General features: G+C 46.1%; 2 protein-coding genes across 6 annotated transcripts in view; one reads left to right on the top strand and one right to left on the bottom strand.

The window, feature by feature from the left end:
• SRGAP2 (SLIT-ROBO Rho GTPase activating protein 2) overlaps positions 1–4,981 on the bottom strand; it is a 104,755-nt gene extending 99,774 nt beyond the window's left edge. For 2 of the 4 annotated variants that reach the window (XM_027742992.2, XM_039387901.1), the window contains exons 1-2: positions 4,215–4,352; positions 3,032–3,633 (exon numbers count right to left, since the gene is read on the bottom strand). In XM_027742992.2, the coding sequence (XP_027598793.1) occupies positions 3,032–3,098 (67 nt within the window). In that variant the 5' untranslated portion in view covers positions 3,099–3,633; positions 4,215–4,352. Of the gene's footprint in view, positions 1–3,031; positions 3,634–4,214; positions 4,355–4,938 lie in introns of those variants that run through there. The other 2 variants (XM_027742991.2, XM_039387902.1) reach the window with 2 other exon arrangements.
• A 46-nt stretch (positions 4,982–5,027) lies between these two features.
• On the top strand, positions 5,028–15,043 carry FAM72A (family with sequence similarity 72 member A). Of its 2 annotated transcripts, XM_039387903.1 has the most exons (5): positions 5,028–5,611; positions 6,537–6,614; positions 7,878–8,002; positions 8,224–8,366; positions 13,846–13,909. In XM_039387903.1, the coding sequence occupies exons 1-5, from the start codon at positions 5,283–5,285 to the stop codon at positions 13,849–13,851; spliced, it is 681 nt and encodes a 226-aa protein (XP_039243837.1). In that variant the 5' UTR covers positions 5,028–5,282; the 3' UTR covers positions 13,852–13,909. The 2 variants fall into 2 exon arrangements, with proteins under 2 accessions (XP_039243837.1, XP_027598797.2); XM_027742996.2 differs by lacking the exon at positions 8,224–8,366 and having other exon boundaries at positions 13,846–15,043.
• Positions 15,044–15,396: the final 353 nt, after the last annotated feature.

The following is a 15,396-nucleotide window of genomic DNA, read 5'->3' as shown; positions in this document are numbered from 1 at the left end:
TCCTGGAACACATTTCCCAGGGAAGCCGTGGCTGCCCCATCCCTGGAAGCGTCCAAGGCCAGGTTGGAGCAACCTGGGCTAGTGAAAGATGTCCCTGCCTGTGGCAGGGGGTGGAACTGGATGGTCTTTAAGGTCCTTCCAACCCAAACCATGCCAGGACCCTTTGCCCTGTCACCCCCGTGCACTTCTTACAAACCACCCCCCCCCCAGTTCATTTAGCAACAGCAAATCAAAAATTTTGCATAACAATGATCTATTAACCAAACTATTCTTTAAACAGTTTTTGATTAGCAACTTAAAGACTATTAAATTTTTTAAACAAAGCCCCATCATTCCATTAGCAATCATTTACAGTGCTTAAGTAGGTGTTTGTGGATTAATGGTTTTAAATGAAGCCTCTAAACACAATTTCCAGGACGGAGCAGAGCAGGAAAAAAAAATGTCACAAGTTTCTAAAAACCAGTAAAAAATATCAGTTTTCTCATCTGAGAAGCAGATGATACCTTACAATTCATTCACCTCACCCCCACAGCTACTGCTTCATTTCACAACACAAGAGAAAAGACATCAAACAACCTTAATCAGAGTTAACACCATTTCCATGCTGTTCCCACCAGTTAAGGTCAGAATTTGATGAGGACACCAAAATTCCTCTGTGTGATGTTTGATGGTGAGGCAGCACCACAGTTGTGGATTTAAATGTGTCTTTAGCACCATCTCATTCCCTGGGTGGGAAACCAGCACATCCCTGGAATTAGAGGTGAGGGGTCTCACTGCTCCCGGGAGTTTCCCTAAGGAATCACGTCACTGTCCAGCTCAGAACCAAGGCTTCTGTGAGATGTCAAGCGAGTTTAATGGCATTTTAAAAGGAGTAGATGATTTCAAAGTCTGCCCTCAAAGTTGACACCTAAAAGCAGAGAGACAAAGCTGTGGTCAAAGCTGAGAGGTTCATTCCAGGTGGAGAAGGGAAGCTCCCTCTGTGCTCCCAAAGAAATGAGGGGATGCAGGAGAGGGTTGTCACAGGATTGTCACGTGTGTTTTTGAGCTGTTTGGTCCATCCACACCTCCCTCTCAAGGAAGAGCAGGAGATGGATTAGCACCTCCTGGAATCCCTGTGCGGGGAAAGCCGAACTGTGAGAGGGATGAACATCCCCAGACAAACTCCTCGCTGCCCTCAACACCAATTCAGGAAGGAAACCCCCTTCTCCCGGCTCCTCCTGATCCATTTACACACTTCCAGCTTTCTCAACCTCAGCTGTTCAAAAGAGGGACATTTTATAAGGCAAAAAGCAAAAAAAAATCCACGTGCCACCACTCCATGTGATCATGGGTGACTTTTGGGATCACATTTACAGGTCCCTGCGTTGGCACCTCCACAGATGAGCTGAGTTCTGGCAGCAACACTCTGCACAGGGGGAAGGCTCATTCCCATCTTCCCCATTTTCCTGGCCTCTTGTTTGAAAAGGAAGGGAAAATTTCCAATTCATGAAAGCACTGAGAGGTGAGAAGATGCGCTTCGCTAATTCTAAAGCCTGGTTTCTCGTCATTCCCAAATATTGTGACTACAGGCTTGGATCCATCACTGCACACTTTGATGGGGTAAATAATGAAAGAACACACAAGCCTCTAATTTCACACTGCCTTCAATTCCCATTTCCAAAGACAGCTAGAAAACAGGAATAGAAACTAACCCAGTAAAAAAGAAACACGCCCTTCTCCATTTCTAACTTGGAGAACATAAGAACTCAAAAAAAAAAAATAATCAAAATAAACTCTTACACAGCTTTATATTTGCTCAGATAAGCATTTTCAACAGAAATGTCCAAACTGCTTCTAGGTACAGGGCACTGGGGTCAGTGTAGGACATGACTTGGAGGACAACATGTTTTAATGATTTGCAAGCAACGAGCAGCCCCCCCCCCCCAGCAGGAAAAAGAACCCAGCACCTAATTGCAAAACAATATTTTAATTGTCAGCTTTAATTTAGGTTTCCTACTCAGATTTAAATCTTTTTTTTTTTTGCCAAATTGCATTGATTTAGCTCAATCAGCCCTGCCCGAAGGCCATCTTTCCTGCAAGCTCTGAGCATACCAAGCAAGTTTTAGCCAATTAGATAAATCACTGAATCTCATAACTTCCTAACAGCAATACATCAAGCCGTGCACAAGCCATAATTAATTTTTTAAATACATATTATCTCGAAAACTCGGCGAAATTAAGCAGCTCGGGAGGCATTTCACCATCCTTTATGTTATGGGCTTTTTTTTTTTTTTGTAACCTAAGGCACATGATGGCCTGAAACCCAGCCAGCTGAATTCTGCAGAAGACTTGCACGGTCACTGCAAATCCACCTCTGTTTATTATTCCTTAGGATGATGGGGATAACACTGATGCATCAGTTTTATTCATTTATATATGTGTGTATATATATATATGTGTGTGTGTACACCCACACCCACGCACTGCAGCCTTAAGGTGTTACACTCATGAGCACAGTCAGGAAAACCAGGCAGCAATATTATGGACTCAGCAGGAGCAAAATCCTGAAAAATGGAAGTTTCTAGCACAAACAGCTTCACGGGGACCCTCAGCACAGTCCCCATTACCACCAGTGGAAATATGCTCTTCTGACACTACACAGATTGTTGAAAGATTCCCATGACAGGCAGAGGATTAAAAAGCAATTCCCCGGCTCTCGTATTTCACATGCAAAGCCGTATTTCACAACGGGCAGGCAGGAAAATACGGATCTCTCCCAACTCAAAAATGTGTGTATTCCGTTAAAAAAAAAAGAAGAAAAGCCCTCGCTGTGACACCTTAAAACGGCAACACCAAAGCAGGAACTACCCCATGGGGACGAGGAACAGCGCTGCAAACCCGACCCAGCATTGTATTACGAAAAAGCCCTGCAAATTCCAGGCAATCTGCAAATGATTTCCCCCCTTCCCCACCCAAACATCCACTGCAAACTCCTACAATCGCGAGTCAGGATTGCAGCAGCCAAAGGCACGGAAATAAAACCGTTCCTTACCTTTAACTTGAGTGTCATACTCGGCTATGATCTCCTTATCCTTTTTGAATTTTGCTGGCGACGTCATGTTTTCTTTTCCAAAAAAGCTTCGCCTCCAAAAGAGATCCCCCCAGAACGCGAGATATAAAGGGCAATTTCACTCCTCTCCACGCGATGCCTCGATTTTCTGCTCGTCCTTCCCCCCTCCCCACCCAAAAAAAAAAAAAGGGGGGGAAAAAAAATCCAAAAAATCAGTCCATGGAGAGAGGGTGTGAGAGGGAGCACAGCAGCAGGAAAATGCAGATGTTGAGATCAGCGGATGGAAGAGGCAGCAGTTTTGTCTCCCTGCACCAAATCCTTGAGCAGCAGCATCAGCCTAGTGAGATCCTGCAGCCCCCAAAGGCTCTTCCTGATCCTTAACAGCACAGCCAGGGAGTGGAAGTCCTTCCGCACAACATGTTTTGTGTGGGTTTGGTTTGCCTTTTCTCTTTTTTTTTTTTTTTTCCTTTAATTTATTTATTTATTTATTTCTCCTAATGGGCTCGGGAGATGATGCAAATCAAACCCCAACTGAGAGCAGAAGCGGAGGACGAGAAGCCTTTTCCCTTTGGTGTTTTGCTCGCCTGCAAATGGAAAAGAAAACAAAAATAAAATAAAATATGTAGATAGATAGTTAAAAAATTGCAGCTTGCAGACGAAATCTGTGATGGGAAGAAACGCTGCCCTGCCACCCTGACATTGCAAATCGTCCTTTGAGCAGCAGCAGGAGCAGCAGCGCGGGGTTCCAGCTGCAGCCCCGCCAGGTGACCCAGGGAACGCACCCACCCCGGGGCTGGGCCGGGGAGAGGCTCCCAGGGGAGAGGGGGCTGATCAGGGCATGGTTTGGGGAGAGGGAGCTCCTTACGGGAGCGGGGGTTGGTTTGGGGTGCAGGTCCCGGGGGAGCGGGGGCTGCTTTGGGAAGCGGGTCCCGGGGGTGCGGCTGGTTTTGGGAGCTCCTTGGGGAGAGGGTCCCCCTTTGGGAAGCGGGTCCCCGGGGGGCGAGTGGGAGCTCCTTGGGGGAGCAGGGGTTGGTTCGGGGTGCGGGGAGCGGCTCCCGGGGGGTGCGGGGGCTCCTTTGGGAACCGGGAGCTGGTTTAGGGAGCAGGGTCTGTTCGGGGAGCAGGTCCCCCTTTGGGAAGCGGGGTCTGTTTGGGGTGCAGGTACCGGGACAGCGGGGGCGCCTTTGGGGTGCGAGTCTCCCTTGGGAAGCGGGTCTCGGGGGGCTCCTTTGGGAGCGGGTCCCGGGAAGCGAGGACTCCTTTGCGGTCCCCTGGGACGCGGCTCCCGGGGCTGCGGGAGGCGGGCGGGACCCGCAGCATCGCCCGCCCCGCCCCGGCGGAGCCCCGGAGCCCCCGCACACCGGGCGGCTCCGCCCGCAGCTTCGCCCTCCGGTTTTTCTTTTTGGGGGGGGGAGTGATTGGGGTTTTTCCAGCGCGGGGCAGGGCGGGACACAACTTTTCCCCCGGTTTTTCTTTTTGGGGGGGGAGTGATTGGGGTTTTTCCAGCGCGGGGCAGGGCGGGACACAACTTTTCCCCCGTCTTTTTTTTTTTTTTTTTTAATTTTTCCTCTCCCTGTTTTTTTTTTCTTTTTGGGGTGGGGGGGGGGGGGGGAGGAGGGAGGGCGCGAGCCCTCCGCGGAAGATGCGCGTACGGGGAGGAAGAAATAAATAAACACACGGCACCCGCCGGATCCGCATCCCGCCCGGGAAGAACAATGAGGGCGGCGGGGAGAGAGGAAGCGTGGGGGGGTCCCGGGGCGGGGGGGGTGGCGAGAGGGGGCCGGGGCTGGGGGGACGCGGAGGCAGCGGAGGGCTGCCCGCCGCTGGCCGCCCCGCCGGGGAGGTGGTAGAGGAGGGTCGGGGGTCGGGCGGCCGGGCGGGGCCGTTACCTGGGCGCTGCGGAGCCGCCTCCCGCAGCCGGGGCGTCCTCCGGCCGCTGAGCGCCCGCCGCCCGGGCCCCCGCACCGGCCCGCCGCCGCCCCGCCCCCCGCGCGCCTCGGCCAATCGCCGCGCCGCGCTGGGCATGACCGACACGCGCTTCCACCAATCGAATACCCCCACCTCCAGATAGGCCCGCCCCCTCTTCCCGCCCCGCCGGCGGCCCCGCCCTGAAGTGTAGTAAGGGCGGGGCGCGCCGCAAGGAGTAACAGGCGGCGTGGCCAATGGGAGGGAGGCACGGAGCACCCTCCCGCCAATAGTAGCGCGGCGGGGGTGGGGCCACCCGATTTTTTCAATGGGGGGTGGGCGTGGCCTCTCGCGGCCAATGGGAGGGCGAGGTCGGGAATTCAAACTGACAGGTGGGAGCGTGGCCGTTGGAGGCGCCGGCACCGGGATCGACATCGGGACATCGGGACATCGGGACATCGGGACATCGGGACATCGGGACATCGGGACAGGCACCCCACCCGCCATGACCTCCAGCGGCTGCACGTTCGAGGACCGGAGCGTGGCCGTGCTGTGCTGCCGGTTCTGCCGGCAGGTGCTGAGCTCCCGCGGGATGCGGGCGGTGCTGCTGGCGGACACCGACACCGACCTCTACTCCACCGACATCCCGCCCTCTGGGTAAGCGCCGGGCACGGGGGGGTCCCACGGGGTCCCTCCGGGGAGGGGTCGGCGCTGGCAGTGCCAGGATTCAGCCTGACCCAGCTGAGCGGGGTCAGGAGCTGCAGGAGCATCACCGCGGCTCCAGCACTTAAAAACCCGCTGTCGCCAGCGAAACAGCCCCACAGGGCGCAGTTCAGCCCATCCCTCTATTTCTAGTCCCACCTGGCTCTCCTTCAGCCCTGCAGAAACCATGGGATGGCAAGAGCAAGGCTGTCCCCGCTCCCCCCCCCTCCAAATTTAATTCACTCGTGGGGATGACACAGTCTCAGGAGCTCCTCTAGCTCCTTGCAGAAGCAGAGATTAGAATTTGAAATAAAGGCCTGCAAACAGAACAAACCTGATCTGTCACTGCTCCCAGAAGGGCTCTCCCCCAAAGTCGGTTTGTGTGCTGCTTTCCCATAGCAAGATTTGAATACTAAGGAAATCAGGTTGTGAAATGACATGGTAATCAGAAAGTATGGGTTGAAAAGGAGATAAGAAATCAAAGGTTTGGCTTTAAATGTCCCAGCCTTTAAGGGATTGCTCTGTATCTTAGTTGGGATTTGCCAGGAACTCTGGCGACATTTGTAACCAGGTTTCTGACTGTCAGTGCCACCCAGCCCCAGCCTGCAAGTCTCTACCAAGAGAAACTCTGCTTTTTGAGCTATTTTGAGAGGACTTGTGATATTAATGCAATGTCACGTGGGTCTCTTCTTGTTTCCATATGAGTGTGGCTGGCAGTCGGTAGGAAAATATAACCTTGTGGTCTTGGAGCACTTTAAAACCAGACTGTGACCAGCAGCAGCATCACTTTGTTGTGACTTCAGACCTGTGTTATTAAAACATGACAGTTGTGATCACAGCCACATCTAAACTCCTCTGTCTTTCCTTCCCTCCCAACCAGGACTGTTGATTTCATAGGAAGCTGCTATTTCACCGAAATCTGCAAATGCAAACTGAAGAACATCGCGTGTTTGAAGTGGTGAGAGCACAGCCCGTGACCCTGACACTCCAAAATACTGCTTAACCCCCTCCCTGTCGACTCCTGCAGTGCAAGGGTTAAGGGATGAACGAACAGATTGCATTCTCTGTCGCAGATTTAATGCTGCTTGATAGAAACTCAGCCCACCACTCCTGGGCATGGCTGCCAGTCCATTTTCTGTGCAAGTCCCCAGTGAAAATGTGACAACCTTGTCAGGAGTCTGAGTCTATGGGAAAGCTTGTGTGCCACCTGCCTGATTAAATGTCTGCTTCAACTCTGAGATAACTGTGTGAATAAGGCCCCAGTAAGAAGCAGTTACTCATATTCTAATTAATAGAACATCCTCTTGGCAGATCGAGTTGTTGCGAGCAGATGGAACATGCTGTCACTAAAGTTCTTGCAGTTCTTTTATCCTCCTTATTAGTATCTGATATTTAAGAGTAAAAACAACAACTCTCAAATAGCTCACAGTCATTTGAGATGATCCCTTTGGCTTCCTAATCAAGACTTTTACCCTGTTCAGATTTAAACAGTGGGGGGGGGGGTTGTGATAGAAACACAATATTTTAGTTTTTAGGGAGAAGCAGAGAAACAGAAATATCTCACCAGAGCATGTGAAAGCAGAAAAGTGGTTGTTCTGGGTTTTAATTGAGGAAAATTGATAAGGCTTCAATATTCTGGCACAGGTTGCCCAGAGAAGCTGTGGCTGCCCCATCCCTGGAAGTGTCCAAGGCCAGGCTGGATAAACTTGGAGCAACCTGGGCTAGCGGAGGGTGTCCCTGCCCATAGCAGGGGGTGGAACTGGATGGTCTTTAAGGTTCTTCCAACCCAAACCATTCCATGAGTCTCAGTCTCATTACTCCTACCACTGATTCTCTCCTGTGCACGAGGCTCCTGTACAGGTGGGGTTTGTGTGTGATGAACTTCTGAGCTGATGCCAATGCAACCACAGGCCTTCCAAAAAAAAAAAAAATGCACCAGCATTTGTTGGTATGTAAACTAATCTGGATTACACAATTTAGGTTACTAATGGTTCTCTATGCCAAAGATCTGAAACTCAGATATTCTGTAACTCCTGACAGATGTTCCCTAAATATTTAAGATACTTGTTTAACTACGTTCCCTTAACTTAATCAAAATAGGAGCATTACATAATGGTCTGGTACCGTGGCTATTTAACATTAGTTTGGGCTGGAAAAAGCCACCAACATCTGTCCTTTCATCAGGCACTTGTGTTGCTCATTATTTCACTTGCCTTTCCAGTGGTAACGTTGTTGGTTACCATGTGATTTCTCCCTGCAAACCTTGCCTGTTGTCCTGCAACAATGGCCACCTCTGGATGTTCCACAGCCAAGCAGTCATTGGCATCAACAGGCTCGACCCTTCTGGTAAATTTGTCTCCTTCTCTTCCCTAAAAATCTCGACTCCCAAAGTCCCCATTCTAACGAGGCAGCTCAATATAGTCCAAGCATATGGAGGGAGGGGACCATATGGAGGCACAAGGAAGTGTTACTGCACTGCTAATCTGGAAAACTGCTCGGGGGGGGGGGGGGGGGGGGGGTGGTTGGAGCTGTAAATGAAAATCTGAGTGTAAATTGATCTCCATCAGAAAACTTTAACCTCCCCCCTCTGTGGCCACAAGTCGGGGTTTTCTGCAGCAATCCTACAACCAGCCCAAACCCAGCTATTTATAGGGGGGTGTGTGGCTTTCCTGGGCTCGCAGGCAGCTGGCCAAGGGACACTCTTTTTTGGGTGAGTCATGTTGTCACTTTGACCCTCTCCTGTCGCTGATAAGTGTCGGAACGGCCAAAGCGACACAAAAAAAGGTTCCAGCAAAGTTTATTCCAAGAAAAAAGCAGGGACCGCCGGGGCTGCTGCGCAGCCCCTTAAGTACAGTTTTTGAACACACGTAATGCACATGGATAGGACAGTTCAAACTTTCACACCAGAATTCTTACAGCTAATAGGTGCATTTTCTAAACTCTACTTTCTCACAACAACTTTGCTCTTTCTCAAAACAGCCCAGTTCTTTCCCACAACAGTCCCGAGCACCTGCTCTTATTTTTCTCTCATGTTGATGTTTTTCCCAACCACTCTCATTCAAAACAGGTCCTTGTTCTCATGAGACAGTGCTCCTGTTTTCATGAGACAGTGTTCTCTGTTCCCACGGGACAGCTTCTTCAGGATGCATCAGTATGTTGTCAGGATCAGGGCCTCCATTTTCAGTCCTCTCTTTTCAGTCCATCTCAGGGGTATACTTTGATCTGGTCAACATCTATTGCTTCATCAGTATGTGCCAAGGTGCCGACAGACCCGCTGTCACCCCCGACAATTCCCCCTTTTTTGTATTTGTGCGACAAAGATGGCCTTAACAGTCTGTTGCAGGGCCCTTTGCAACAGGCTGATCAAGCAAGGCATCAGTATCGACAACCCCTGATTCAAAGCTAAGAAGAAATGCACCATTTTCCAACGAGGATGAATAACAACACTTCACCAAGAAAAAAGAGAGTTCATCTACCATCTAGAATAAGGACTCACTATGGTCCGACAGATTCATGTAACACATTCCTTTAAAATCTTGACACTCATGTAAAGTATTTTTAAGTCTACACACATATATATCTACACAGTTTCTCTCTCTCACACAATCTCTCTTCAGTCATTCATTGGTGGCCACCTCAGTCACACTTCACTCACACATAGCTGGAATTTCTATTATACTTTTACATTTTAATTACACACTTTATATTTTAAGTAGTTATTGACTGTGTACTTCTCAGTTTGTCATCTTTGGCAGTCACGTCCAACAACTGTACCTGGCCTGAAAAGGAATACATACAAGGAACATAAGGCCTAACAAATTTAAATGAGATCTACTCCGATTTAGCATCTGTTTATGCACCTGCATGGTCTCTTTCCCCCCTTTTTATATTTTAAAATGTTCATTTGACGTGTAAAATGTTTTCTTGACAACAATTTGTCCTATAAGTGAGTTAGGAATCTCTGCATAATTGTTTTAGCTCTGGAAAACCAGCAAATTACAACATTACTTGTCCTTACAGTTTTTCAAAACTTCCTAAATTGTGGAGAATTAAAGCAATGTCTGAGTTGCATGAGTAATGTGTGATTGGCAGCAACACATGATTTCTGTCTATAGTCGGTACCTAGAAAAATGAATAGATAAATCATTATTACAGTCTGCTAATACAGCTTGAAATTCAGGGTCTTCTGTGAGAAGTCAGTCCAAGTCGTCTCTGATGTCTGGGACGTAATTGACTCTCAGTTCTTGTTCATCTGCTTCTTTTAGTTGTTCTTCACCTTTAATAAAAAACTCACAAATTTGTTATTAATAGTTCAGTCAGTTTTAAGTGGGTATCATGGGTAATTTTGCAGTTTTTCTTTGAATCTGAAGGCCTAGTGATGATTCTTTGCAGTATAATTCTCTCTGTAGGAGATAGGTTATATGGCTTGGTTTTATGAATTTTTTCCTGGAGCATTCTTCAATCCTGCTTCTCAAAGAACATTGGTTAGAACAATCACATTTAGTTTTTGCTCATCTTTTTAGGTCTCTAACTTCTGTATTTACTTTTACTTTGCTTTTATCATTTTGAGCAGCATTTTATCATATTGTACTGCAGAAAAATTCTCTCCTATTGTAAAGGAAAACACTGAATTTCAGGAAGGTCACTGTAACTTCAATAAAAGCAAATAGCAGCTTTCATTATGAAGAAACAATTGACCGTTCAAAATCCCAGCATATGGAAATCTTTCAGAGGATGGGATTACTGATTTTTATAAGGTCTCAGTTGCATAATTGGATTAAATATAGTTTTGTATCTTTTACTTTTCTATTATCAAGCCACACATGGCTTGTGATTTGAACAGGATTCACAAATTCATAGGGCAGATTCCTGCCTCTCTGAATGTAAAAATGAAACTGGAGAACAGTCATGTCCTTTTAAAACTTAAGCAGTCTCACCCAGCCTCTGAAACGATATGATCAGCTAGGATTTATAAGCAGCTAATTCTGAATTTTTACTGATATTATATATATATTTCTGGGATATGCCTGAAAACTTTAAACATCTTATTTAAACAAAATAGGTGTAACAGTTTAACTTATATCCATGTATTTAAGAAGTTAACACTCTTAAAGTAGCTCTCAACTTTAGCAATTTACATAAAGCCACAGTAAAACTCACTCAGGCTGCTTTAAACTAGGGTTTTGCTCATAAGAGTATACCAGGGGATCCAGAATGCACACCTTGCAAAGCAGCAACAGTTCTGGTTTAAGCTTGTCACCTGATAACAGGGACACACCTCTGCTGCTTAGCATAAGAGACTAGGACAGATGCAGTTTAAACTTGAAACACTGTCTGTTGTTAGGCAGTTTCCTGTATTATATCTTTAGATTTTATCTCTCTTTCCACAAAGGTGGAAACTTTCAGCTAGAAACAGTTTATTTATTTTTCCCTTTTTGCTCTGGCAAAAACTGCCCCTGTCAAATAAGATATTTTTGAGCTAGGTATTCCACCAAATAAGTCTACCTTAAAGCTAACTGTAAAATACAGAAGCAACAAAAGAATGTTTACAGAGCTGTTTGAGCAGGGGGGGGAGAGGGAAGGTAGAGCAGCTGTGCTTAGAGCTCTGCCGGAGAACCGCTCCCCCCACATGCATTGGAATTTTCTTATTACAGACAGTTGTCAGCAGTTACTTTAAAAACTCTATTTCTCCATTACATTTATGTATGTATTTTAAAACAAGTTTGCTTATTTTAATGAACAACTTCAGAAAACAGTTAGTGAGACTATGTTATGAAATTGTAAGACAATTTCTTTCTCCAATCAGAAGGTTACAAAGTTGCAATTTCTACAAAGTAGGATATTTGATTCTCCTCCCAGCTCTGAGGGAGTGAATAAAGTTTCTGCTTAGTTACCAAGCAACAGACCATCTCTATCATGTGAAATACACTCTGTTTCTTTCCCTGGCAAGGCTGAATCTTTTCAAGGGAAGGCTTTTTACTTTCCTTTTTCCTTTTTCTCCTGGCAAAAAACTTTGTTTCTTCACATACACACACACACAGTAACAAGAATATTGAGAGCTCACAAAAACACATTCAACAAACACTACAGTTAACACGAGAATTAACAGAAATATCAGAAGGCAGTTTTTTGCCCCCCTTTTTCTTCCCCCCCCAGTAGGGATCGTCATCTTCAGGCTTCCATGACACCAAACTTGATTTGTTGCATATTTTTCTGTGTTTTATCTTACACACATTGTGAGACTGAAACAGCCAATTAGTACATGAACAAAAAATAGGTAACTCAGGCTGCGAAGAAGCAAGAAAAGGAGGTAGATGCTGACTTTTAAGTTCAAAGGCTTATACAGGGACGGGCTTTGCTGTCTTGTTTTCTGCCCAGCTCCCATTGTTCTAATTTATCTCTGTCCCTCTTCATTCGCTTATATATCTTGATTTGAATTTCTTTTCTTAGTTGTTTTCTTGGTGGAGTTATCTGGTGGGAAAACTGCTTTTTCTGCAGCAGTGGCAATGGAGAGGGGGGGTCCTTACTTCTTTTCTGTCTCTGGGAGTGAATTATTAAATTTTTCTGCATTTTTTTGCTTGGAGGTGTAGTTCAAGGACAATTTGTTACATTGGCAACCTGCTTATCATTCTGGGCAACTGCGTTTCAGAGTTTTAGTTCTTATATGAATTATTGCATAGATCGTTGCCTCCCATACTCTTCTAAATCTTTCAAAGTCTCACGGAGCAAGTGTTAGGCAAACACATGAAATGCAACCTAACGTAGTAGCTTCAAAGCCTTATTTTCAGTACTATAACAGCACACGTCGTAAATTAAATTCAACAACCTTGACATTCTTTCGGTTTAAGAGGGATTTCCATGTGGATAGAACCACACTTTCCTCCTTCGTTATGTGCTGTCCCCTTGTTAAAATATAGTCCCCGGTGGCACCCCCGTTAGCTTACCTAATGAGGGTCAAAAAATTCAGGTCCGGACCATTTCGCGGGAACCCCCCGCTCTCAAGCTTCACCGGGCTCCGTTCCCCCTGTGCCTCGCCCCACAGGTCCAATCTCTCTCTAGGAGAGAAAATCCTCTGCTCTTTCCCCCTCTAGGAGGGAAGTCACGGCAGCTCCGCAATTGGAGATAAATCCATCTTCAACGTTGCAATCACGTCGGCGTCGCCAGATGTCGCTGATAAGTGTCGGAACGGCCAAAGCGACACAAAAAAAGGTTCCAGCAAAGTTTATTCCAAGAAAAAAGCAGGGACCCCGGGGCTGCTGCGCAGCCCCTTAAGTACAGTTTTTGAACACACGTAATGCACATGGATAGGACAGTTCAAACTTTCACACCAGAATTCTTACAGCTAATAGGTGCATTTTCTAAACTCTACTTTCTCACAACAACTTTGCTCTTTCTCAAAACAGCCCAGTTCTTTCCCACAACAGTCCCGAGCACCTGCTCTTATTTTTCTCTCATGTTGATGTTCTTCCCAACCACTCTCGTTCAAAACAGGTCCTTGTTCTCATGAGACAGTGCTCCTGTTCTCATGAGACAGTGTTCTCTGTTCCCACACAGCTTCTTCAGGATGCATCAGTATGTTGTCAGGATCAGGGCCTCCATTTTCAGTCCTCTCTTTTCAGTCCATCTCAGGGGTATACTTTGATCTGGTCAACATCTATTGCTTCATCAGTATGTGCCAAGGTGCTGACAGACCCGCTGTCACCCCCGACACTCTCCCACTGAATCCTCGTTAAGCTGAAGTTTGCAGCTTCTTCAGCTGGGTGTTGGTGGGATGCCAAGAGTCTGGCAGGGTTGGAGTCCTCAGGAATCCACAGCCCCCCCTGACAAAGCACTTCTCCTCCTCACAGACTCGCTGCCTCAACCTCTCAGTGTCACCTGGGTCTCAGAGCAGGGCTTTTAAAAGTAAATCAGCCACGGGGGGGGTTATCAATAGCTCCATGAATTAGTTATAGAAACAAGCTTCAGTGGGTTTATTCCTTGAATTGTGATGTAAACAGCAACAGCACTTCCAAGATCACTCGGAAGAAAAATAGAAAAGGGATATATTTATCAGGGACGTGACTTAACGGGTTTTGCAATGATTATTTCCTCTCAAAACAGACAGTAGTACGACTTAAAATTAAGGTCACAATCCAAAAATATCTTTTTTTTGCCCCCCCTCCTTATTCTCCTTACCTCCTTCCCACCAGGTGTGAATGTATTGCTCTGGGGCAACTTGCCAGATTTGGAGGAAAGCACAGATGAAGATCCATCCTGTACCTCTGAGGAGGAGTACATCAGATAAATGGGATTATCTACAGCCTCTTCCCTGGATTTGTTGCTGTTTGGGTTGGTTTTTTTTTTTTTCCTGACAGCCCATCAGAGCTTAAACAACAGAAAAAAAACAACCAGGAAATCTGGAAAACCATCCTAAAAAAGGAAAGCATCTTCCTCTTTCACTGCAGCCTTCCTTGGACTCTTGAATCTTCTGAGTAGAGATCCTCCTTGGTTAGATCTGGAAATGCAAACAGAAGGTGCATTTACTGAGGTCTAGGTCTGTTTTGCTTTTTATTCTGAAGCCTCAACAGCTTCTTAACTGTGTTTTTTTCTTCTTTCCTGAAGCACTTTTCACTGAGCAAAATCTTTCAGCTGCTTTCAGCTTCAAACTCTTTGAGAAAGAATCAGTCTGGTTGATGGGGCTCTGACAGACACTTCCCATCTTTACCTGGCAATACTTTCAGGATCTTGTCTCCATAGAGATCATATTTTTTCCCCCCTTAAATTCTGCAGTTCCTTAATGTCTGACAGACCTTGGAGGCTACACCGAGGTTTCTCTTCAGGTCAACAGCAAAACCCATCCAGTTTTATACGTTATTTTTTTTCCCTTTATGGGGTAGGCAGCCCTCCAAAACACAGCTCAGCCGTGCAACTGGGTCTTTTTAGAGAAAGAAAAAGAGATCAGGTGAAATATTTGGTGTTCAGGCCTAACTTTACATCCTGAGGCATAAAGGCCATCTGGTTCCTCCAAGTAATGAATTCAAAGCTCATTGTCTGTGGTTACAACCATGGTGTTTAACTTCTGAGCTAAGTACTGTCCCCTTCAGCTACTCACCTGAAGGGTCACCAGCAGAAAATCCAAGATAAAATCATGTAAGAGAACACTTTTAAATTTGGACTGATGCTGAATAAATCATTCTGTAGCCTCTTGTGATACTTGAAAGGGGTGCAATAAAGACAGATCTGAATTGTCTTGGTATTTTTACTGCATGTTATGTATTTCTTAATTAACGGTACTACCTCTTCTGCATTGTTTAAATGTATATTGGTATATATATATATGTATATGTATGTCTTGTTTTGAATTCCTATGTTATGTCTGCTCATGAAATAAAAGCTTTGGACTACAGAGTCTTCAGGGCTGTAATAAATATGGATGTGTAATGACATCAGATAATCCAAACAATGAAATAGCCTCTTGTATTAAAATAGTAGAATAATTACATTTTTACAATTATAATTATGTTTTAGACAACCCAAAAAAAAAAAAAATCGCTTTCTTTTTAGGTTGACAAAGCTGACAGTTTCTCAGCCTTAGTGAGTTAACTCTTCTGCAATTCAATATTCAAATTTTTGCCAGGTTTCCATGCTGCACGAACCTGATCACGATGTGACTACAGTATTAAGCCAGCAAGGTGACACCTCAAAGATTTTTTTTCCAACAGAATTCGTGAGCTAAAAATACCTCTGATTGTTTTTGCATG

Source organism: Pipra filicauda, unplaced genomic scaffold (genome assembly GCF_003945595.2).
Source record: "Pipra filicauda isolate LSUMZ 115617 unplaced genomic scaffold, ASM394559v2 scaffold599_size242720_pilon, whole genome shotgun sequence".
In the NCBI taxonomy this organism is placed as follows: Eukaryota; Metazoa; Chordata; class Aves; order Passeriformes; family Pipridae; genus Pipra; species Pipra filicauda.
Note: the sequence above shows the minus strand (reverse complement) of the source record. Positions and strands in the feature narration are given on the sequence as shown.